General features: G+C 53.8%; 2 protein-coding genes across 2 annotated transcripts; both read right to left on the bottom strand.

The window, feature by feature from the left end:
• Positions 1-156: 156 nt before the first annotated feature.
• On the bottom strand, positions 157-7,383 carry SMYD5 (SMYD family member 5). The gene is made up of 13 exons (XM_051798232.1): positions 6,700-7,383; positions 6,430-6,538; positions 5,819-5,958; positions 5,508-5,629; positions 4,853-4,922; positions 4,564-4,668; positions 4,063-4,125; positions 3,841-3,911; positions 3,028-3,134; positions 2,719-2,775; positions 2,349-2,443; positions 2,042-2,112; positions 157-1,520 (listed from the first exon to the last, which is right to left on the bottom strand). Exons 1-13 carry the CDS (start codon positions 6,763-6,765, stop codon positions 1,382-1,384), a joined length of 1,215 nt encoding a protein of 404 aa, XP_051654192.1. The 5' UTR covers positions 6,766-7,383; the 3' UTR covers positions 157-1,381.
• A 2,685-nt stretch (positions 7,384-10,068) lies between these two features.
• On the bottom strand, positions 10,069-11,556 carry LOC127475985 (homeobox protein not2-like). The gene is made up of 2 exons (XM_051798287.1): positions 11,003-11,556; positions 10,069-10,227 (listed from the first exon to the last, which is right to left on the bottom strand). The coding sequence occupies exons 1-2, from the start codon at positions 11,132-11,134 to the stop codon at positions 10,069-10,071; spliced, it is 291 nt and encodes a 96-aa protein (XP_051654247.1). The 5' UTR covers positions 11,135-11,556.
• Positions 11,557-23,139: the final 11,583 nt, after the last annotated feature.

Consider the following 23,139-nt stretch of genomic DNA (forward strand, 5'->3'; position numbering starts at 1 on the left):
GCACTTGTCCCCAAGGTGTGTGTCCCTGGTCACAAATCCAGAGCCCACACTCCCACAGGTGCCTATTCCCTCATCCCCAGACCTGTGTCCCCACAGGACCAGCCCCTGGGTCACCCACCACGCTCCAGTTTACCAGTACAAACCACAGGATCCCAGTTCTCACCAGTCTCGGTTTATTACGAACACTGAAGGGGACGCGGCCCCTGGACGGTTGGGGACAAGCAGCGGGGTCAGGGCTGGCGGTGATGGCAGTGTCAGGGCTGTGTCACCCTCAGTCCCACAAGCCAGCTGCCACAGACACAGCAGTGGGAAAACAGCTCCCCAAAATCCATGAGGGAAGGGAGTAACCCCGGAGCGCACCCCCAGCCTGCTGCCTGTCCATCGCCGGGAGCCGTGTTGTCCACAGACAGGGACACTGCAGCACGTGGTGTGGCCTCATCGGTGGCAGCGTGGGATGGGTGACAAGGGGACATCCACGTGGGGCCTCTCGGTGCCAGGACATCTGTATGTGGGGCCACTCGGTGCTGGGATGTCTCCATGTGGGAATTTGGGGTGGGGAAGCGCACAGCAGCTCCCGCTCGGGCACATCCTCGTCCCACTGCCGGACAGAGGGACAACTCCCAATGTCTTTGGGGTTTTGGATGACACCACATGTCAGCTCTGGGATGCTGGGATGCTCTGGCCATTCTCCATCCCCAGATGGTCCTGGAATCACTGCTTGGGGCTGTGTTGTTGGAAGGACGGGCTGAGTCAGGAAGGAGGTGCCTGCAGGATCGGCTCTGCTCTCCCTGCTGGACTCAGGATCTGAGCCCCCCTCTAAGGTGTCCCTGTCCCTGCAAAATCCCCTCACTGCTCACCAAGGCATGGAATGGAGGATACATAAGGACCCCGGCTCCGTAGTGCGTAGACAGTGCTTATATAGACATTAAATAGTTCCCCTCGTGCACAAACACACACACACACACACATTCCCTCATCCCTGCGGGGCGGGAAGGACAAGCTCCTCCGCATCCACGGCCGGCACAGACACGGAGCAGCCTCGAAGGTGGCCACAAGGAGGGGCTGGCTGGATCCTGCTCTCCTCCAGCTTCCTCTGCAAGCACCAGCCAGCCCCTCCAGGAGGCAGGATGTGGCAGAGGGACACCAGCTCACAGTTTGTCCTCACAGGGAGGACGGGGACAGCCTCACACACACAGGCAGGGACAACACGGACAGGCGGGAGCAGGACCTGCCTCCGGCTGCCCCACTCTGGCACCTCCGCACGGCCGCCCACCCGACCCCACAACACAACCCTGTTCCTTGGATGAAAGCTGCTGCCTCTGGGAGGAACCCCCAGTCCCTTCCCTTCCCGTCCTTTCCCTTCCCTGTCCTCTTGCCAGGATCAAACATCGGTCATCTCATCCTCCAGCTCGGCATCGTCCGTCTCTCCCTCGCCCTCCTCGTCTTCGTCCGACGTCACGTCGGCGTCGTCGGCTTGCGCCAGGCACTTGGGACACGAGCAGGTAAACAAGTAGTTCTCCCTGGGAAAATGGGAAGGAAGGAGGAAAAAGATGGATGGCCTTGAGACAGGCACAAGCCCACACTGCTGCTGGGCAGGGGTCGGGGACAGAGCAGCCAGGAAAGGGGCTAAATGTGTTAAATCCAGAGGAGTCTGGGGGTTCCATCCTGCTGGTTGAGGTGGGGTGAAGGTATTCCAGGTGGGGAGGGGGATTTCTCAGCCCCACGGGGTGATGGGACACGGGGACAGTGACCACCAGCAGGAACCTCTACCCTTGAAGGGCAGAGAAGGAAAAGGAAGGTGGTGGGGACTGCAAAGGGTCTGCAGGAGCGAACTGCAGAGTGGTGCAGGGAGAGGGGGGAGCCCAAATCCTCAGTCCCCGGGGCTACAACACATAAGAAGGGAATTCTTATGTAGAATTCACACACAGCCACCCACTAAGGCACACACAGGACCCCAGGGTGGGGGTGCTGCCCAGACAGACAGTTTGGAGGTGCAAAGGAGTGTGGGGTTCCCCCCCAGGTACCTCCAGGCAGCCCCTACCTGAGTATCTTGTTGCGGCTGTGTCTGCTCCGCTCCCTCTGACAGCAATCTAAGTAACTGATGCAGATTTCCTGCGAGCAAAGAGAAACAGGTTGGGCTCAGGATGACTTCCCACGACCCCAAAGCAGCACAACTTGTGCCAGGCCCTCTCAGAGTCAGGCAGAGATGGGGTCTGGCAGCCCCTACACGGGACGGGGATCGAATTCTTCTGCCGGGACAACACGGGAGACAGGAGGTATTGGGGGATGTTGGGGACACAGGGATGATGCCAAGGTGTGATGTCACCACCCAGGCCCTGCTGTCTCACCTCTCCTGCTTCGATGTCCTCCAGAGCAGTGAGATGCAGGAGGAAGTTGTTTTCTGGGAAGGATGTCTCGGCATTGGGGATGCAGCTGTGGTTACCTGTGGGCAAGACGGTCTCTTTGCTAAATGCTTAAGTGGCTCCTGGAAACTACATCATATCCGAGTCCATCCAAGCCAGGACTGACCATTCCACAGCTAGGCAAGGAGCCACAGACCCTGGGAGAGCAGCCAGGCTCCAGGGCAGCACCCATCCCATTCCATCCCAAGGCTGGGAAGCACAAACCCCTTTCTCCAGAGGCTTTTAGGAAGAGGTGAACCAGCCTAGCACAGGACATCTCACTCCTAGTTTTCCTCCCAGTCCTCGTGTTACTTACAGCAGCTCTGGAGCACGTAGAGCCCTGATCCCTCGCAGTTGAGGAACTCTCCAGACTCTGCAGCACAGAGAGGTGGTGTTAGAGCTTTACACAGACCATTCCAGCTCTTCCACATGGGAGCACAGAGGGATTTGCAGCAACGTGGAATGCACTGTCTTGGTTTTAAGACCCAGCCAGCGCTGCTTTGGGGCCGGGTGTGTGAGGGTGATTTCTCAAGCACCCTTCCCTCCCCATGGAAGGGGATGGAGGGCAGGAAAGTTTGCATCTCCAGGCTCCCTGTCCTGCCCCTGCATTCCCACAGATCCTCACCCTTCTCGATGTCCTTGTAGAGCTGGTCAATGAAGGCATCCAGCTCCTCCCGCTGCAGCATCGGCAGATCCAGCGCGTCACACGCGTGCACCCACTGGCTCAGGGAGCTGTGGGGAAGAGAGGGACACTGTTACAGTCCCACAGTGGTGTCAGGAAGCACAGGGACACTGTTACATCCCACAGTGCTGTCAGGAAGCACAGGGACACTGTTACAGTCCCACGGTGCTGTCAGGAAGCACAGGGACACTGTTACAGTCCCACGGTGCTGTCAGGAAGCACAGGGACACTGTTACAGTCCCACAGTGCTATCAGGAAGCACAGGGACACTGTTACAGTCCCACAGTGCTATCAGGAAGCACAGGGACACTGTTACAGTCCCACAGTGCTATCAGGAAGCACAGGGACACTGTTACAGTCCCACAGTGCTATCAGGAAGCACAGGGACACTGTTACAGTCCCACAGTACTATCAGGAAGCACAGGGACACTGTTACAGTCCCACAGTGCTATCAGGAAGCACAAGGACACTGTTACATCCCACAGGGCTGTCAGGAAGCAGCAGGACCTATCATGGTCCCACAGTGTTGTCAGCACATGGTGGGATCTCACAGAGGGGATCCAAGGTGGCTCTGAGCAGCCAAGGTGGGAGAGGTATGCCAAAGGGTTGGACACAGCCAAGACAAAGTTTTTCAAGTCTTTCCCTCCATTCCCCTTTCTGAAACCCAGCCTTACTCAGGAGAGCATGGATTTACATTCTACATCTCTGCTGCCCTGCAAGGAACACCCATTACCTGGTTCCACAAAGCCCCTTTACCTGGTTCCTATGCCTTGGCCATTGGTCCCAACGAGGGCAAAGAGGGATCGAAAGCCTTCTGGAGTGAACCACTGCAGGAGGGAGAGGAGAAAGGAACTGAGTCCAGACCAGCCTGCAGCATCACCCCACTCTGCAGTGCCTCAAATCCCACAGGGAGCTTTGGGGGAAGCAAGGAATGAATGGGCAGATTCCTTAGGCTGTTTGGGAGGCAGATCCACTCACCCTGCTGAGATACTCGTCATAAAGGGCTTCGGTGAAGAGCAACCTCAGCAGCTCCAGCTGGCCCTGGCAGGACAAGGAGCACAGTCAGGGTGAGGAGATGTCACTGTCACTGGGTGCCAGCCCCAGGCTGAGGGCTGGCCCAGGACAGGCCACAAGGCTCAGGCTCCTCATCCTTCCCTGCAGGGCTGGAGGCTGCTGCCCTCACAGCAGCAAAAGCCACTCATTTTAGCAGCAAAAGCCACCTACTCAGCAGCTAAATATCACCCTGGCCCAGCCCACAGCAAAGCATCTCCCCCACAGGAAGGAGCAGCGCATCCCATGGAAGCACCACGAGCCCAAAGCCCTCTGAGCAACTCATTTCCTGGCTGTCAGGGCCCTACTTTAAGCCTGGAATTTCCAGTGCCTCCCATCCCAGCTGTAACAGAGCTTCTGCACCTCTGGGCTCACAGACACAGGTGGGAGAGGGCAGGCTTGGGAATTCAAGAGCTGCCAGGGTCTTACCTTAAATTTGTCCCCCAGCAGCTTGTGCACAATCTCCTCTTCTTCATTTGCTGTCTTGCTGCAGAACTGGGAGAAGGCCTTGATCCACCACTCCTTGTCTTTAGCCTGACAAAGGAATCAAGCAGAGGCATTGCACCAACCTTGCTTTCCTCCCCAGCCCCGAGAGAGGGAATATTGTCAGAAAAAACACTGAGAAAGCCAGGCCAAAGAACCAGAGCCTTGGGAAAACATCCACAATGGGATAACGAAACCACACACGGGCAGCTGCAGCTACAAAGTGCTGACGCACCTGCTTGATGGTGGCAACCATCCTGGCCATCAACATAATGCTGGAAGTCTCTGGGGGATAATGCATGTTCCTGCAGGATAAGAATGAAGAAGAGATGAGCAGAGCAGGGCTGGTATGGAAATAAAAAGCTGGAGGGAGGCACAGGCAGCTGCCACTCGTGTGGTCAGGCCTGTACTAATCCATCACACCAAAGTGGCCATTGCAGGAACACTGTGTGGGGATCCAGCAGAGAAACCTGCATCCACCTCCCTGCTCCAACCATACAAACAATCCCCTCCCATCCTGTTCGCCCTGTGTCCCACACGAGGCCCAGCTGGGGTTTTAGACAAGATTTGGGTCAGGGATGTCGCTTCTCCCCTCTGGGACCGATTTTTTTTTTGCAAGCAGGGACAGCAATTTATGAACTCGTGAAGAGGATCCCCAGAGGCTGCAGGAGCACCATAAAATTGCAGGAATGAGCTTTGTAGCTCTTTACAGGGAGAAAAACAAGGACTACTCAGCCGTGTGCGCTGCCCACACCAACTCACCCAACCAGCAGGGAGAGCCAGGCAGCGTTTCAGGGGCATTCCCACCCTCCAGCCACCCCATGCAGGGATGCAAAGCAAGGAGAACCACCTCCTTTGCCTGTGGAGCAACAGGCAGGTCGGTGCCTTACCTCCATGCCTCCTGCAGCTTGTTGAGGGGGTGTGTGGGGTCATCTCGGGACGGGCCGAGGCAGAGGACCTGGTGGTACTGCTCCAGAGCTGCCTGCCTGCACTCCGCGCTGCAGTACGTCACCTAGAGCGGGGGGACAGCGCCCGGCATTGGCTCCGGCAGCAGGGAAACGGGATCCTACATCCAGCTGTGCCAGCTGTGCCCCCTCCCTGACCGGCCGGAGCGTGGAAAGGCAGACACCCATCTTGGGCAGCGCAGGTGCCTGGCTCGGGAATCCCAGAAAGATGGCATTCCCTCCCGGCAGTCCCATACCTGGCATCGGGGGCACTGCTGGTGCAGGTCTTTCCGGGTGCTGCACTGCTCTGGGTGAGGCAGCACCAGAGAGCTCTTCCCCAGCAGGCGCTGGGCGTTCTCCTCCGCCGTCTCCAGAGCCCGCAGGCAGTGATCACAGGCTGCAGGGGAGAAGAAGGATGGATGGATGGACGGATGGATGGATGGATGGATGGCACAGGAAAGCCTTCGGGAAGGAAACGGACCAGAGCCCCAACATGGTGCAACTGGTACCACCATCAGAGATGAACAAGGGGATGGAGCTCGGAGCAAACTGGGCTACTGGAAAGTGTCCCTGCCCACGGCAGGGTGGTGGAATGAGTGGATCCTTAAGGTCCCCTCCAACCCAAACCATTCTGGGATTCCATAGTGGCACCTGGCGCATCCCCCCGGAGCTGATGGAAGTCACCATCCCTCAAATGACACCTCAACTTGCCAACGCTTTAGCGCAGAGGCAGGAACGGCAGCAGGGGCACCTTTACAGCATTGCGAAGGCAAACCCAAACCTTTCCCTTGATACCGGGCAGCTCCTTTGGGACCCCGCGGTCACTGGGGCAGGTGGCAGGGACACGGCACCAGTGCCAGCCGCTCACCTCGGTAGTTGTACAGGGCATTCCAGAGGAACTGGGAAGACACCACCGGCCTCTCCACGAAGACTGTTTCCCCTTTGCGGATGTTCCTGGTGGCGAACAAGCCCTTTCCCTGCCGAGGCACAGCCGTGGGTCAAGGGACGCGCCCGGAGCCGAGTCATACCCGGGGGCTGAGGGTACCCCGCCATCCCGAGGGGACCTTGTGGGCTTCTACCCCCTTTCCCCTCTAAAATTGGGAAGGAAGGGAGGGATCCCCACGGAGCGGAGACTCACCTTGGCGCTGCTGATGAACCGCGCCTCCGCCGCAGCCCCGGCGTGTCCCCCCGCCGCGGCCGCCATCTTCGGGCGGCGACTTCCCCGCCCTGACCCGCCGGGCAGCGCCTCTTCCTCTTCCTCCTCTTCTTTCTCCTCCTCCTCTTCCTCCTCCTTCCCCTCCTCCGCCCCTCAGGGGTCCGCGCCCGCCATCGCCCCCCTCAGCCCCGGGGCGGGCGGGGGCCGGCGGCCATTTTAGCCCCCCCCCCTTCCCTCAGCCCACAGCCACGCTCCAAAAAACACCGCCAAAACGCTCCGAAACGGCGCCGGGGCGCTTCCACAGCCACCCCGAATCGTAAAAGAGTTTTGCTCCCTCTCCCTTATTAATTGTTATTATTTGGTGGTAGAGGAATAGCCGTCGCGGCTCTCTCAGGTGGGACCGCAAGGTGCCCCCTCACAGGAGGAGGTGCCCCCTCACAGGGAGAGAAGGAATCTCCCGCTACCCTGCGCACCCAAAACTGACCAGAGTTTCCCCAAAAAACATTTAATGCAGCCTCTATTAATTATTATTATTATTCTTTAATGGCTGGGGAATAGCCATCACAGCCCTATCAGGCAGGAACACAAGGTAACCCCTCACAGGAGGGGGTGCCCCCTCATAGGGAGAGGAGGAATCACCCACTGCCGTGCACACCCAAAATTGGCACTATTTCCCCCCCCCCCCCCCAAAAAAAAACCCACTTCAAAACACGCTAAAGTGGCCATTCTCCTCCTGCTGCCTCCTGCTTGGTGGTCTGCAAAGCCTAAAATCCACAAAAACGCGGGTTTGGTTGTATTTCCTGATTCACGTCCCTCAGGCTTTGCCCCGCTCCTCCAGGACCAGGTGGCGGGAACCGGGTTGGGAATTTGGGATGATTCCATACTCGGGGCTTTTTGGAGTGTTTCGGTGTCACTAGATGTCACTGTCGGCTCGTGGCGGGGACACGACAGGGGGTGGCAAGGCTGGAGCTGCCACCTCCATGCCCAGCGTGTCCCGTTGTCCCGGTAACACCTCTCCAGTCACCCAGCCAGGTGACAAGGGACAAACAGTGACAAACAGGCTGCCAGGGACACCTTTCCTGGCTGTAATGTGGGATCTGGTCCCGGTGAAGCCAGCAGTGGGCTGTGCCAGCCACAGCTCCATCTCACAGTGCCCATGGCAGGGGGCTACAAGGACCGAGCCACAGGTGGATCAATGCTGCCGTGATTCCTGCTATAATTATATTTTCATAGAGAATATTTGTGAGGGAAAAGCCTTCGAAGATCATCGAGTCCAGCTGTTCCCCCAGGACTGCCAAGGCCACCACTAACCCCTGCCCCCAAGTGCCACATCCACACGGCTATTAAATCCCTCCAGGGATGGGGACTCCACCACCTCCCTGGGCAGCTGTGCCAGGGCCAGACAACCCCTTTCCATGAAAGAATTTTCCTTAATATCCAATCTAAACCTTTCCTAGCACAACGTGAGACTGTTCCCTCAGTGATTTATTCACGGATTGTCAGGCATTGGAAGGGACTGCCCAGGAATGTGCTGGAGTCACCATCGTGGAAGTGTTCAAGGAATGGCTGGATGTGGCACTCAGTGCTCTGGTCTAGTTGACAAGGATCAGTCACCAGTTGGACTCGATGATCTTGGAGGTCTTTTCCAACTTAAATAATTCTGTGATTACTCGTCCTGTCTCTTGTTCCCTGGGAGCAGAGCCCCACCCCCACCTAGCTCCACCCTCATGTCAGGGAATTGTAGAGTGAAAAGGTCCCTCCTGAGCCTCCTTTTCTCCAGGCTGAGCCCCCCCAGCTCCCTCAGCTGCTCCTTATTCTCCAGACCCTTTTTCCAGCTCCACTGCCCTTCTCTGAACATGCTCCAGCCCCTCAGCACGGAAGGTTTGGCCACATCCACCTGCAGACACAGGTCCTTGTTCTCCAGGAGCCACAGCTCCAACCTGAGCACCCCAAGCTCACCAGGCACTACCTTTCCTACTGCAAATTTTATCTCTGCAGTTTTATCTCTGCAGGAACCAGCCCAGAGATAATAACTTATGTTAATTACTTTCACCTATAATACGGGGTCATCAAACAATTAAAGGAAAAATTCTTTACCATGTATTTTGTTCAAAACATTTTATTAAGGAAAAAAATCCTCAAACATTTTTGAGAAGGATGAAAATAACACTGGGTTTAACTTTTTTGGTAATAATTTCAATTGAAAATTTAAGTGAGTAATTGGAAATGTGTTTTTCGACACCCTTTCCATTTCTCTTTTTAAAACACGCTCAACTTTTATTAAGAAACAAAGCAAATAAATAAATGGCACTTATTAAGGAAAGAAAAAAAAACAGCTTTTATAAATAACAATAGAAGAGTAAAGTGATATACAGTGTTCTGGGACAGAAAGAGAAGGAATAAATTATCCTGAGCTGACTGGACGTGGTTGGTACCCTGGGCAGACATTAGTCCTGACCCCTCCAAGCCCTCCCAGCCACCAGAAATCCAGCTGTTAACTACATCGGGCCCTTACAGATGTGCTCCCCGAACGCTCCAGGTGCTGTTTCCCATGGCACCTGGGTGGATAATGAGGAGAGAACAGAGCAGTTGCCGTCTGGGCAGAACCAGCACATCTGGACAAGGGGCAGGGGGTCGTCTGAGGCACCAGAGGTGTTGGAAAGCTGCTTTTTACAGCAGCCCCCCGTCCCCACACCTTGGCCAGGGCTCCAGTGCCTCATTCCCTGCAGCACACGGACACCTTGGCCAAGGAAGGCAATGCCAGGAGATGGAGAGACCACCGGGTTCTCCTGGGTTTGAGAAGCCAAAAAAAAAAGGCACAAATACACCAAGGCACTGCCAAGAGGAGGCACTTCTGTTCCAGGGGTAGAAAGACCCTGGAAAGACCCTGATCATCTTATAGCAGGAGCGTTGTGGGTGGAAGCAAAGGGCTTTCCAATTTTGGGGTGTTTTTGGTTATGATCTAAGCATCAAACAGGGGAGTCAAGTTAACCAGGAAAAGCCATCAGGGAGAATTGTCACCCCCAGCATCAGAGACACTGATTGCCACCCAACCATCAGAGACACCCTCTGTCACTCTCTGCTTGAAACTGTGCCCTGGTGCTCCAAGAGCAAACGGGAGATCACCTGCCATCAAGCACAACCAGCCTGGTGAAGAAGCCCCAGGAATTACAGCACATGGCTACCAAAGAGCAGCCAAATAAATTTGGGATGGGTTCCTCCCCACCAGCTGCATTTTAGTCCTGTAGCTCCAGCTCTTGGATCGAGAGGGTAATGTCTCTCTTGGACCAAAGCAGCACAGACACATCCCCAGGCATCAAAAACCAGCAGTGGCAGCTCAGTCTCAGCTGCTCAAAGCTCCACGTCCACGGTGTCCTCCTCGTGGTCCTTGATGTCCGTGGAGTCGGCGGTCGCAGGCTGGATCACCCCAAACTGGGACAGCTTTGCCGCCTTCTGCTCCATGCTCTGCTTCCTCCACTTGATCCTCCGGTTCTGGAACCAGACTTTCACCTGGCAGGGACATGGAACAGCTGAATCCGAGGTCTCCGGGAGCACGTTTCCAATGCCACGTGCTTCCAAGGAAAATGTCCCCAAAAAGAGTTCCTTAAAAATGGGGACGTGCCCTTTCTTTGCTCGGGGAATGGTGAATGAGAGCAGGAGGAGGTGATGCTGTGGAGGGCAGAGCAGTGCTGGGAATAGGATCAGGAGAGATGGGGATGCAGCTGCGCTGAGGAACCTCTGGCCAGGAGAGTGAAGGAAGCAGCTCCCTAAGGAGCCACTGGACCCATTCCCAGGACTGCAGCTGCCAGAGGGCATGGTGAGACCCCAAAACACCCCCTGTGCCCCCAGAATCACCCTGGCTTTGCTCTCCTTTTTCCCCAGCTGAATTTAGACCCCACCATGGAAGATCACCTGCCTCCTTCTTTTCACAATAAACAAGCAGCTTGCTTTGGGAAGGGCAGGAACTTATCGGGAAGAGCAGGAAAGTAACAATAATAAATAAAAGGACACTCAAAGCACAAACTGCCCCAGAGGACCTAAACAGCACAGATCCATGAGTCCAACCCAGCTCCAGCTCTAAAGCATAGCAGGTTTGTGCTCCTGAATGCTTAAGAAATCTCACCCATGAACCATCCAAACCCATCTCTCCAGGCACATCCCCTCCATGCCATCTTGCAGCAGGGAGTCCCACGGGTCATTTTGCATCGTGTCCTCCTCCCGCTGCACTTCCCTGCGGGAAAACCATCCCAGAGCAGACCCAGGATTGGTGCCACCCATTCCTTACCTGAGTCTCTGTGAGGTGCAGAGTCGCAGCCAGGTCCACTCGCTCCGTGCCCACCATGTACTGCTGCTTGAGGAATTCCTGCTCCAGCCGCTCCAGCTGCTCTGGTTTGAAGACAGTGCGGACCCTCTTCATCTTGCAGGGCCCCCCCGACCTCCAAGGCCCAACGGGACCCAGAGAGTTGGTCCCAACACAGTGAGACAACTCCAGACCTGCGAGAAAGCAGCGAAAATTGAAGGGGTTTTCGTCACAAGAGCCAGGGGAAAGCAGCACCAAAAAAAGCAGGGGTGTCCCTGCCCTGTCCCAACCCAGATAATCTCATCTAGGCTCCCTTTCCCAGGAGAGGTTGGAGCAGATGATCTTTTGGGGACCTGTGATTTTACTCTCAAGTACCACCTGGACATGCAGCCAGACCCAAGGAAATCAACTCTCGGTGAGGGGAGCAGGATTTGGCCTCCACCCCCACAGGATTTTTGTAACAGGATAAAAAAATCCATCAAGAGCTGCAGAACACAAAAATCCCATCTCTGTCTCAGGAAGGCCCAAGTCACGAATGTCTAAAGACCACATCCTGCTTCCCTGGTCCCAGAAAAGTTCCCAGTGTGCAGAGGAATTAGTAGATCTGGTCTCTTGTCTCCTGTCTAGCACTGCCCTCAGGATAACTATAATTACCATAAATTAACATACAATACAACACCAGGGGACCATCTGGCACCTGACTGAGAGTGGTGCCTTCTCTCCTTTCTAATTCCCTCATCCTGATTCAGTTGAGGTCCCTGCTCACTGCAGAGGGGTTGATCCTTTAAAATCCCTTCCAACCATTCTGTGATCCCATGACCTGCCTACCCAGGTGATTCCACTGGATTAACTTTAAAATAACCCACGAGTAACAACCAAAGGGGAATTTCCACGTGGAAAGCAATTGGCAGGATCAGGCCATTAATGCTCCCCATCACTGCTGTTCCAAATATTGTGGCAAGCCAAGTTTCTTCAACTTTTATGGAAATGCTGCACACATAATGATCCCAATTCACACCCTGCTACTTATCTCTCCTTTAATGACTGATGTTGTCACATTCTCCAGGCACAAAACAGCACCTTGACCTACTTATTTCCATTAATTAGGTGTAAGTTCTGCGTGTGTTTAAGGATTTGTGGGATGGAGACCTGACAGCTTAACAGCTGTAATTGCACTTAAAACTATTTTCATCATTAAAATCATTTCACCCGTCACGTTTTTTTTTTTCTTCCCCTCTATTTTCATACTGGGATAATAGCAAGTGTAATTTCCAACCTGAAATGCTGTGTGGAAATAGCTCTGCGATTGTTTAACTGTGTTTTCATACCTGTGTGTTTGATATAATACAGAGATTAACGCCATTGTGCAGATGCTGCCTCGTGAAAGAAATAATATATTAAATAGTTATGTTAAATAGGTAAAAAAAAAGAAAAAAAAAAGATTAAAAATATTTTTGGTGCCTAAATATTTTAGAATCAGGACCAAAATCAGGACTTCCTTGTACACAAAAAATGCGGGCCTGGCTGCAGGTTTTGCCTGGACAACAACAAGATTACACTCTGAATGTTAAAAAAAAAATACTTAATTTCATGAAAAATATTCTGAATAGAGGTATTTTGTTAAACTAAATTAGTCAGTTTGCTTATAGTTACCCTGAAAATAGAGCTTGATGGATCAGTCGGTATCACCCATCACCACTGTGTAAATTTTACCCACAGAACAATAATACCTTTATCTTCAGATGCTTTTGCAGTAAAATATGAACTTTTAGGGCCAGGTGCTCCCAGACACTCTACATTTTCACTTCTGTGAGTGAAAAATTGAAGGGAAAGCAAAATAAGGGAGGGATGAGGGCAGATTTTGGGAGAAGGACCCACACAGCAGCAGAGGTGGAGAAATGAGTTTGGGGAGTGAGGCTTTGGGAAATTACAGCAATTTTTTGGAGGTGTGATAAGACAAAGGCAGTGAAGTGCTTTTCTCATGTATGAAAAGAGAAATAAAAGCCAGTGCGATAAATAAAAGATAAATAAAAGCCACTCGTAAAATACAGGTGGGGACACACACGTGGCCATGAGGGGACTGTTTCCAACCTGAAACCTTTCAAGCCTGAGGGATGTAAATGGTGTCACTGGGGTCCCAAACATTTAATCTTGGGGATAAATCAAAATATCACAGAACCACAGACTGGTTTGGGTTGGAAGGGACCTTAAGGATCATCCACTTCCCAGCCCCTGCCATGGGCAGGAACTCCTTCCACTAGATCAGCAATACTCTTTTTAGCTCTGCCACTTTATATTTATTATTCAGATTCTGCCAAGTTTATGTCTCCATTTCAAATGTGAACAGTGCATTTGGATATTCTGCACGAGTTTCCGACTCGGGGCTGGTTGTTGGATTAGTAAAATCCTGGAGCGTCTTTTAGGAGTTAACCACAGGCTCTTTATCAAGAGAAATCAAGCGTGTTAGAAATTGCCCTGCAGCATAAAAAAAAAAGAATCCCCAACAGATTAAAAAGTTCATTTTTGCTCTCGCTATATCCATCGCTTACAGCGGGGGAAAATAACTCTAAGGAAAGTTTTCCCTCTCCCTCCTCCACGTCCCACAGCCCCAGCCCAACGCTTCACCTCGGGGCTGGTCCAGAGGCTGCAGGGAATTAAAATACAACCGCGGTGAGGGGAATAAAGCGATTTGGGGGTGACCCAAACCGCGCTATTTCCCAGCGCCAGCCGAGATTCCGGCGGGAAGGTGTCCCCGCATCCCAGTTCCACCCGCAGCATCCCCAACACGCACCCGCCGCCCCGGCCGGGCCCCCCCGCTCACCTGCACCTCCCCAGCCCCAGCCCCACCCGCCGGGCAGCGGCCCCAGCCCCGCTCCCGGGCCGGCTCCTGCTCCTGCTCCCGCTCCCGGAGCGGGTCCCGCCGCGGGCCAGCGCGGGGGCGGCGGGATGGACGGGATGGAGGTGATGGACGGGATGGAGGTGATGGATGGGATGGACGGGATGGAGGCGGCGGGGCCGCGGCGCGGCGGGTCCCGGGCGAGGAGCGCTTCGATGTGGAAGGGGGTCTTGGAGGGCGGCGGGCCGGGCCGGGGGCGCGGCGGGCTCTGCAGCATGGCCGGGCTGGTGCGGCCGCCACCGCCCCGCCGGCTTTTATGGAGGGCGGGGGGGCCGGGACGAGCCGCCCTCCTATGCAAAGCGGCGGCAGGGGGGCGGAGGGCGCTGCCCACACCCCCCTGGCCTCCAGCGGCACCTCCACTGACACCTCTGCTTCCCTATTGACACCCACAGGGACACCTCTGCTTCCCTACCACCATCCCTGCTTCCCCATCGATATCCCCAAGGACACCCCAGCTTCCACACAGTCACCCCTGCTTCCCTGTCGACCTCCACAAGGGCACCCCTTCTTCCCCACAGACACCTTTTCTAACCCGTCAACACCCCTCTTTACACTCAAGTTCCTCCATGGACACCCCTCCTTCCCCACTGACATCCCAACAGACATCCCTTCTTCCCTACCAACACCCTCATGGACACCTCTCCTTCCACGCCAACACCCTTAGGGACACCTCTCCTTCCCCACCAACACCCCCCCTTCCACCAAGTTCCACAAGGGACACCCCTCCTTCCCCACCAACACCCACCCTTCCACCAAGTTCCACCAGGGACACCCCTCCTTCCCCACTTGCAGCCCCATGGACACCCCAGATTCCATGCCAACACCTCCACAGACACCCTTCTGCTTCCCTGCCAGCCCCTCCTTCCACACTGACACCCCCCTGGAAATCCCTCTTTCCCTGCTGTCACCTCTGCTGTCACCCACCTGGACACCTGTGTCTTCCCCCACGAGCACCTGTTCTCCTTCCCCATGGACACCCACATGGATTACAGTTCCTTCCTCATGGCCCCCCACACTGACACCTGCTCCTTCCTCATGGACACCTTCTCCTACTCCATGGACCAATCCCGCTCCAGACAGACATCCACCTGGACACTTGCTCCTTTCACCACCCCCTCCCTTCCTCATGGCCCCAAACCTTCCACCTCAAAACCTTGCTGGAACTCTCACCTTCCCCATGGACACTCACATGGGCACCTACAGTTCCCACTCCAACCTCCATTCCCAAATTTCCCCTGATGCCCCCAGGCCTCACAGGAGCACCCACCCCATCCCCTGACCACACTCCTCAGGGCACAGACCCCACAAGGCACAGAGAGACCCCAGGACTGGCTGTGCCAGCCCATCCTGCCACTGTTCCAAGAGGAATGTGTCAGTGTGTACCTGTCCAGGAATGCTGGAGTGTGTGGGAATATCTGGGATACGGGGCAAGCACCTCAGGAGCTCTCACAGGACACGAGGTGACTGTGAAAATTGAACTGATTTCGGTTCCATCCCTGCTTGACACCCCCCAGTGCATCCATGTGGTCCAACAGGGAGCTGTGGATGGCACAGGCACCTCTCCCAGGTGTGATTCCCGCTCAGATCTCACCAAGTTCACGCTGAAAATTCACTCCATGTGCAAACATGGAGAAATCCTGGAGCCTCCAGGTTGATAAACACGGAGCAAAAATCCCCCATGGTTTAATAACCCGGCATCAACCATCTCTGCATGCACAGGCTCACAGTCCATATCCCATGAATCCTACCTTTAAGAGGGATTCATGCCATTTAAATTTCTTTTCCCTCCCCAATCCATAGAAATTGTTATAAAAATCTCTAATTTTTGAGCATTTCAAAGCAGATGGAAAAGACGGGAATGCACGGGCAGGATTACCCCAGTTGTGAGGAAGCACCCTGGTGATGGCTACAGGATCCTCAGGGAAGAGGATGCCCTCAGGAGACAAAAGAGTCCCTCAAGTTTGCCTTTAAAACACTTTTTTTTTTTCCCCCTGCCTTTTAGCATCCTGTCTTCCACAGGAGCTTCCAAATAAGTGGATAAATACAGCTGCTGCTTTATGGCTCCTTATCCAAACAGGCAGCCCCGATCCCGCCGCCGTGGAACCGCGGCCTTAATTGGAATCACACGTTCAAAGCTGGGCAAGTGCTGAAGCCTCTCCCCCCCCCCAAAAAAAAAAAAAAAAGAGCCACCGAAGAGAAAAAAAAAAAAATCCGTGGAAATTCCCAACTCCCGGCTTTGCTGGCACGGGGGGGGGAGTGTGGGATTGAATATGGGTGTCATTAGACGAGGGGGTTGGGTTGTTTTATTAAAAGGTTGTTAAATAAATTATAATAGGCAGCGACTGTGATTCCCAGGAGAAGTGATGTCGGAGCCGCTCGAGTTATTAAAGGAGCAGATCCACGTTCAGGCTGCTGGCGTGGGAGAGCTGTGGGGTGATGATCCAGGATGGATGGACGGGGAGCCGCCGGGATGGACAAGGAGCAGAACCACGGGCTGACTTTTCCCTTTCGCCTTCTCCTCCCCGCTCGGCCAAATCCGCTGCCTAATGACGCGTCCTGTTTCCCATTAGTACTGTGTGCTCAGCTAATGCATTTTGGTTGGAAAGCTGGAAATTTTCACTCGCTGGTAATGACTTGGGAAATGTAGCACCCAGTAGCAGACACCCCCCCCCACCACCCACAGCAGCTCCAGCCCCTCCGAGGTGGAGAGATGAAAGAGATGAAAGGATGGGATCTGATCCTTTTTTTTTTCTTTTTTTCTTTTTTTTTCTTAAGCAGTGGTTATTTTATTTTAATTATTCCATTTTATTTTAATTTTTTTTTTAAAAAAAAATTCACTGTATTCTCTTAATTTTATTTTATTCCAGTTTTGGTTTTCGAGCGCGTAGAAAATAAAAGGGGAAGGTGGTGGGCAAAGGGGGGGAGTTTCTTAGGGAAGGGGTAAAAAAAAAATAAAAAATCCCAACAACAAAACAACAACCCAAAAAGCCCCCCAAAAAAAGCCCCCAGCCCTTTGTAAACATCCCCCCTGAGCAAAGGGAAGGAGGTGAAAAGCATTTCCTGATAACTCCATTAAAGAATGAGGCTGCATTAACATTCCAAGTCCCTCGACAAGAGATGAAAGTGGGGAACTTGAGTTCAGCCTCCCCTCGCTCCAGATGTTATTATGGGCTCCCTGAAAGGTTTTTTTATTTCTTTTTTTCGCGAAGAGACAAAGATGTTGCCCACTTCAAACGGGGCTAATTGATGCTAATGACTATCAGATAGAGGGGGGGCCCTTTTCCCCCCTGCCAAGGGGAAAGAGAGAGCGCATTTTACAATCCCCCCATAGAAAACGCGCCTCTCTTCAAGCCAGGTTGGTGCTTTAGGGATTTTTGTTCCTCCCTGGCTGCTTCTTTCCCTCCTCCTCCTCCTCCTCGTCGTCGCTGCCCCCTTCATCTTTTCTGTCCCCCCTTCTCTGGGCACCCCGCGGCTCTCCCTTGTTCGCCCATGAGAAATTTCGCACCTCGCCTCCCCGGCGCTGGGGAGAGCCCGGCTCCATTTCCAGCCCTTCTTCCAGCCGCAAAACCGGCCCAGCGGGGACGGAAACTTCTCCCCCCCCCCCCCCCCCCCAAACCCGCAGCGAGCACACGCGAAAACGTGACGGGGATTTGGTGCATCTCTAATCCCGCGGGATGAGTCCTCCTGGATCCGGGAGCATCCTATCCGGGAGAAGATGGATCCAGGGGCTCCTGGAGGTGATTAGACAAGGCGTGTGCTGGCGGTCATTAGGATAACAAGCCCAGCACCGCCAACGCGAGGAGGTTGAAATCATGAGCTCGCGTCTTTTATTCTTAAAACAATAAAAATTCGCTTAAAAATGGGATTCTGAACACTAAATTTAGCTTTTAGCCTCGTGTCGTATTTTTGCAGCCGTTTCTGCTGTGATAATCCATAGCAATAATAAATAATAATCCACAGGGATAATAAATAATAACCCATAGTAATAGTAGGTAATAATCCATAAATCAGTAATAGGCAATTAGGAATGTCCTCGAATCCTGTGGCTCCTCGAGCTGCTGATTTGCCCCTTTCCAAGGTGGATCCCACCGAATCCTCCAGGGAGAGGGGAATGGGGATTCATCAGTGAAAAGAGGAGTGTGGGGTTTGTCCAAGCAGGATGATGGGTATATGTTCATATTCCTTGAAAAGATAAAATTTTTTGGCTACCGGTAATTACTGTGGGTTTCCTTTGCACTGGGAACACCTGGAAGTGGGTGCCAAGGTGCCACCCTGCCTTGGCTATCCCACCTTCAGCCAGCTCTCGAGGGGCTTCTGGGAGCTCCAGAGCAAGGTGCTGGTGTCCATTTTTCTTGGAAAACCCTGTCTGTCCTGTCTACCGGGGGATCCAAGTTGCCCTCTGGATCCTTGGCACCTCGCAGGGTCCCACCGACAGCCCCAAACTGGGATGAGGACAGGAGGGGTGGCACCACCCTGCACTCTGAGGGTGTTGCAGAGCAAGGGGAGCCCTGGCTGCAGGTGACAAGAGCAAGGCCACCCTCAAACGTCCCCCTGCGAGAGCCCAGTGTCAGCAGGAGCCTGGGATGAACAGGACAACTTGGAAACATAGGAATTTCCTAGAAGGATGTTATTCCAAACGCTGGCCTGCAGAGGAGACCGTCCCCACTCTCTCCATCCCTGTCACCTCATTTTGTCTCCTGCTTGTCAAACCTCTCCAGGAGCTGATTCAACATGTCCAAGGCCAGGCTGGACAGGGCTTGGAGCAACCTGGGATGGCAGAAGGGTGTCCCTGGCCATGGCAGGGGGTGGAACTGGATAACCATTAAGGTCCCTTCCAACCCAATCCATTCCGTATTTCCGTGTTAATGCAATGGAAAGCTACCCCTGGAAAACACAAGATTCTTGGTTTATGCTCCAGGGCAGGGCACATCCTCCTCCTCCTCCGCTCTCCCGGTTCCAGACAGTCAATACACACCCCGGCTGCCCTTCAGACACCGCTCCCGGGCTTCATTGTCAGGTTAATTTGGGATGATGGCCTGCAAAGCGCCTCAGCCCCATCCAGGTCTCATTAGCACTTGATAATATCGAGCATCCTGAGGAGGTTTTTTCTCCTCCTCCTCCTCCCCCCCAGGGCACGGAGTCCTTCGAGCGGCCCGGGCTGATTTATCACCCAGGTATGGCAAGTCCAGGCAGGATCCTAATGAAGGCCGTGCTGGAATGAGGCTCAGCAGGACCTGGATTCTGCCCCAGCCTCTCGATGGGGGGATATCCCTGATCCAAGCGGGGTCGTTCCTCGGTGTCCCGCTCCCCGGTGTCACATCTGGCCTCGTGTCTCAGTCAGATGTGAATGAGGGAGCGGGACCTGCTGCATCCCACCACCCTCACCCTTCCCGGCTCCTGGGGGGCTCATCCACCTACCCGGGGTCCAAATACAGCGTGGGTTGAGCCCATGAGTGGAGCCCACGGTGTGATTGGACTAAATGACCTTCCAAAGTCCCCCCCAACCCTATAATTCCATGATTCCGTGGGCCTACACCCAGCTGACAGCAAAGTCTGGGTGACCCCCACAAAATCAACCAAAACCCAAGTTCTCGGAGGATGCTCCGTGGCTTTCCCTTCATGGACAGACCCGAAGACCCTGCTCACAGAAGTTGCAATTCCAGGTATTAAGAGCATCCCAAATCCACGCATTTAAAAAAAAAAAAATTAATTGGGAATTATAAACAAACTAAGCATTGAGGCAGCCCTGGGCCGGGCTTGAGTGCACCATCAGTTCGCTGCTCCCTTCAATTATCTTTTTTCTCCCACATTGTTCTCCCCTAATGAGGAGACTAATGACCAAAGGATAGTTCATAAGTGGTTCCCAGACTCTCCTCGCCCAGGGCAAACACCGTCCACAATAGGATCACAAATTGCAGGGAGAAGCCCCGGCTGATCACATCAGAAACGGTGCAGGGATTTATCTCTCGGCCTTAACAATAACAGTATGTTCTTAATCGCCACTCCAAAGGGACAACTGGCGGGGGATCTGCCCGGCCTCATCATTAAAAGCTGGCAGCATCTTTGCTAGCGCTGCCCCTTTGTTCATCTTTCATTATCCCAATGCTCCGGCCCCGTTAATTCCCCTCCATCTTATTAAATCAATAGAGATGGAGTGGGGGAAGGATGGGGCAGATCCAAGGGGTTGGATCCGGCTCGAATCTCCGCGGGGGTGCCGGGTGGGAGCGGGATCAGACCTGCTCAGCACCACGTGCGTCCAAGGATTTACTCACCCAGCTCTTGCGGCCGGGGAAACTGAGGCACGGGAGGGTCGCAGCCTAAATAAATCCCGGGAGGAGGTTTTGGTAGAGCTGGGAAGCGCTTTGTCCGACTGCCAATCCCACACCTCCCGTCAGCATCCCTGTGTTGCTCGAGTTAACGATTTAATCAACTCCCAAAATAAAATCACGCCGTTCAGAGAGTGATGCCAGAGCGGCATCTCCAGTGAAATCCCAGCCGGTCCATACTGGCACGACACGGGGACGAGGGATTTTGTGCCACAGACCATTTGCAAAGAGGGAGATGATGCAATTTTCATCTTTTCCCCCCACCCCCCGCTTTTTTGTAACAGCTCATTTCGCCGAAACTGGTTTAGATCCATGATTTTTAAAACCGGATATTTTGGCCACTGCAATGCTCACCCCATAAGAGGAGTGTCCTTAGTCTCTCGGTTTTCCTGATGCATTTCCAGGCAGGTTACCCCATTCCATCCTTATTTTCATGGATCCAGAAGAGAGTTTAATGTAAAAATTTGACGCCTTTGCTCTGTGTCCGAGGCAACCTGGGGCAAATTCATCCCAGAAAGCCTGCAAAATATGGGATGTGGTGGCATTTTCTCCCATTGCCAGTGATATTTTTTTTTTATTATTATTATTATTATTTAATTTCCACCGAAACCAGTCAAAGCAGCCTCGGGAAACTTATTTGATGTTTCAATCGAGAATTAAAGGGGAGGGAGAAGCAGGGGAAATGCTCCCTGACCATTTAACAAGATTACACGAGGGGATGGAGCCTGGAAACATGCACGGGAACGACCCCCGGCATCCCGTGTCCCGGCTTTGCCTTGAACCTCTGCCAGCGGCGCGTTGTCCTTCCCGACATCCCGGCCCTTCCACATGGTAATCCCATTTAGCAACCCCCCTCAAAACACGGCAATCAGCCGAGGGGATGGGGCTCCCAGCTCCGGGAAGGCGCCTGGGAAAGCGGCTGGATCAGGGCCATTGAGGGGCTGGAGGGGTCCTGCATCCAAATGCCCCACCCTGCAAACAAATCCCTCGCCATGTGCTCAGCAGGAATAATCCTGGCAGGAAGGAGACCAGGGAGGAAGACCTGAAGGGCCTTCAGGCTACACCTTCACCTGGTTATCCCTTCTCCTATCTCTCCATCCATATCCCATCCCATTTAGCCAGACACCCATTTGCACCTCTTCACCAGCTCCCTGCATTCATCCCCAACCTTCCACCCATCCATTTTATCCCCATTACAGGCTATTCCTCTGGGAAAACACTTCTCCCTGATACACCCACACACCCATCCCACATCCTACCTGTCCTAGGAAATTCCTACTTATCTATGGGGCAGGGAGGAGATTTGCCGGGAAGGGCTCAGCGCTGCATCTTTGGCAGATAACCTTTATCCTCTTAATAAAGCTGCTTAATTCTCACTTCCTTTTAATTATCTGTCACTGAAAGCCATCCCGGGTTGTGCAGACAGGTGAAAAACTAATGTCTTGCAGAAAGTCATGGATTAGGAAGGGACTAGCAGGGTCTTTGGGATGGGAGGAGGGGGCTGGGTAAAGACACACAGCTCTTCTCCTTTATTCTTCTCCTTTATTCTTATTCTTTTACACACAGACTTTCCTGGGGGATGAGAAGAGCCAAGGCTCTGTCCCAGGTGGGTTGATCCAGCCCAAAACCTTTCCAAACATCTCTCTCCCTTATTTTCCACGGTGCTGGGTTTGATCCCAATCCATGTGCCCCAGCTGATCTGCCAGGAGCTGGGCTGAGCTGCAAGACCTCCTCTTCCCCGAACTGGGGAGGGACTGGGAAGGAAACTGCATTTCTACCCCATTTCCAGAATGTCCAGGCTGGTAGGGGCTTGGCAGGGCATAAAATGACTGGAATGAATCCAGCTTTTCTGCAAACCATCAACTCCATTCCCATGACCAGGGTCAGCTTCGTCCCACAAAGTCCCTTCCCCACCCTGAGGAACCTGCAAACAGGCTAATCCCTGACTGAGAGGAGGACAAGGGATGGCCTTCCCTGGCACCCAGCTGTCCTGAGGGAACACAGCCATCCTGAGCCCCCAAGGACCGACCACCCCATCAAGGATTATCACCCCCTACGAGAAAAACCTCCTGGTCAAACCCCAAGGTGCCAGAGGGACGTGCTTTAATCCATCTCATATAAAAGTAAATTAAAAAAAAAAAACCTCAATCAAGCCCGGCAGTTTTAATTAAACCATTGCCCCTGGTCGGACACCCCCCGCGGAGGGGTCCGGGCTGGGCAGACCCTGCGGGAGCATCCCCTGGAGCGGGAATGGATCCCCCGTGGCTGCCCGGGAGGAGCCCAATCCTGCCGGAGGCTGAGCGCTGCCAGCTCCCAGGGGATTAAAGGTGTCCTGAGAACAACTTAACTCCCGCAATCAGCTCGGCCCCCGGCCGGGCGATATTAAAACACCCCCGTAAGCCCCGTTGTCTCGGAGCTGATTGCAATAAACCCACCGGCACGGGAGATTAGCGGGTTAAACCCGCCGGCGCAGCGCGGGCTCCCGGCAGACATGTGAAGACATTAGCACAGTTTGGGCTCTTTGAGATGTGCCGGCTAATCCCGGCTCTGAAACGGCCGGGACAAAGGGCAGCTTCCGTCACATCGGCCCCTTCTCCTGGCACCAGCCCCTTCTCCTCGCACTGTCCCTCTCTCCTTGCACTGTCCTCTTCTTGCATCCTCCTCTTTTTATTTTATCGCCCTCCTGCCACCAACCCCTTCTTCTTGCCCTGTCCCCTTCTTGTATCCTCCCCCTCCTCTTGCACTGTCCCCTTTCCTTGCACTGTCCCATCTTATATTGTCCCCTTCTCCTTGCCACGTCCCCTTCTCCATTTCTCCTGGCATCATTCCCCCTTCCATGCACCATCTCCTTCTCTTGACATTGCTCCCTCTCCTGGCATCATCTTCTTCCCTTTGCACTG

This window comes from Manacus candei, unplaced genomic scaffold (genome assembly GCF_025592945.1).
Source record: "Manacus candei isolate 608988 ecotype Guabito, Panama unplaced genomic scaffold, ASM2559294v1 h1tg000048l, whole genome shotgun sequence".
NCBI classification, from domain to species: domain Eukaryota; kingdom Metazoa; phylum Chordata; class Aves; order Passeriformes; family Pipridae; genus Manacus; species Manacus candei.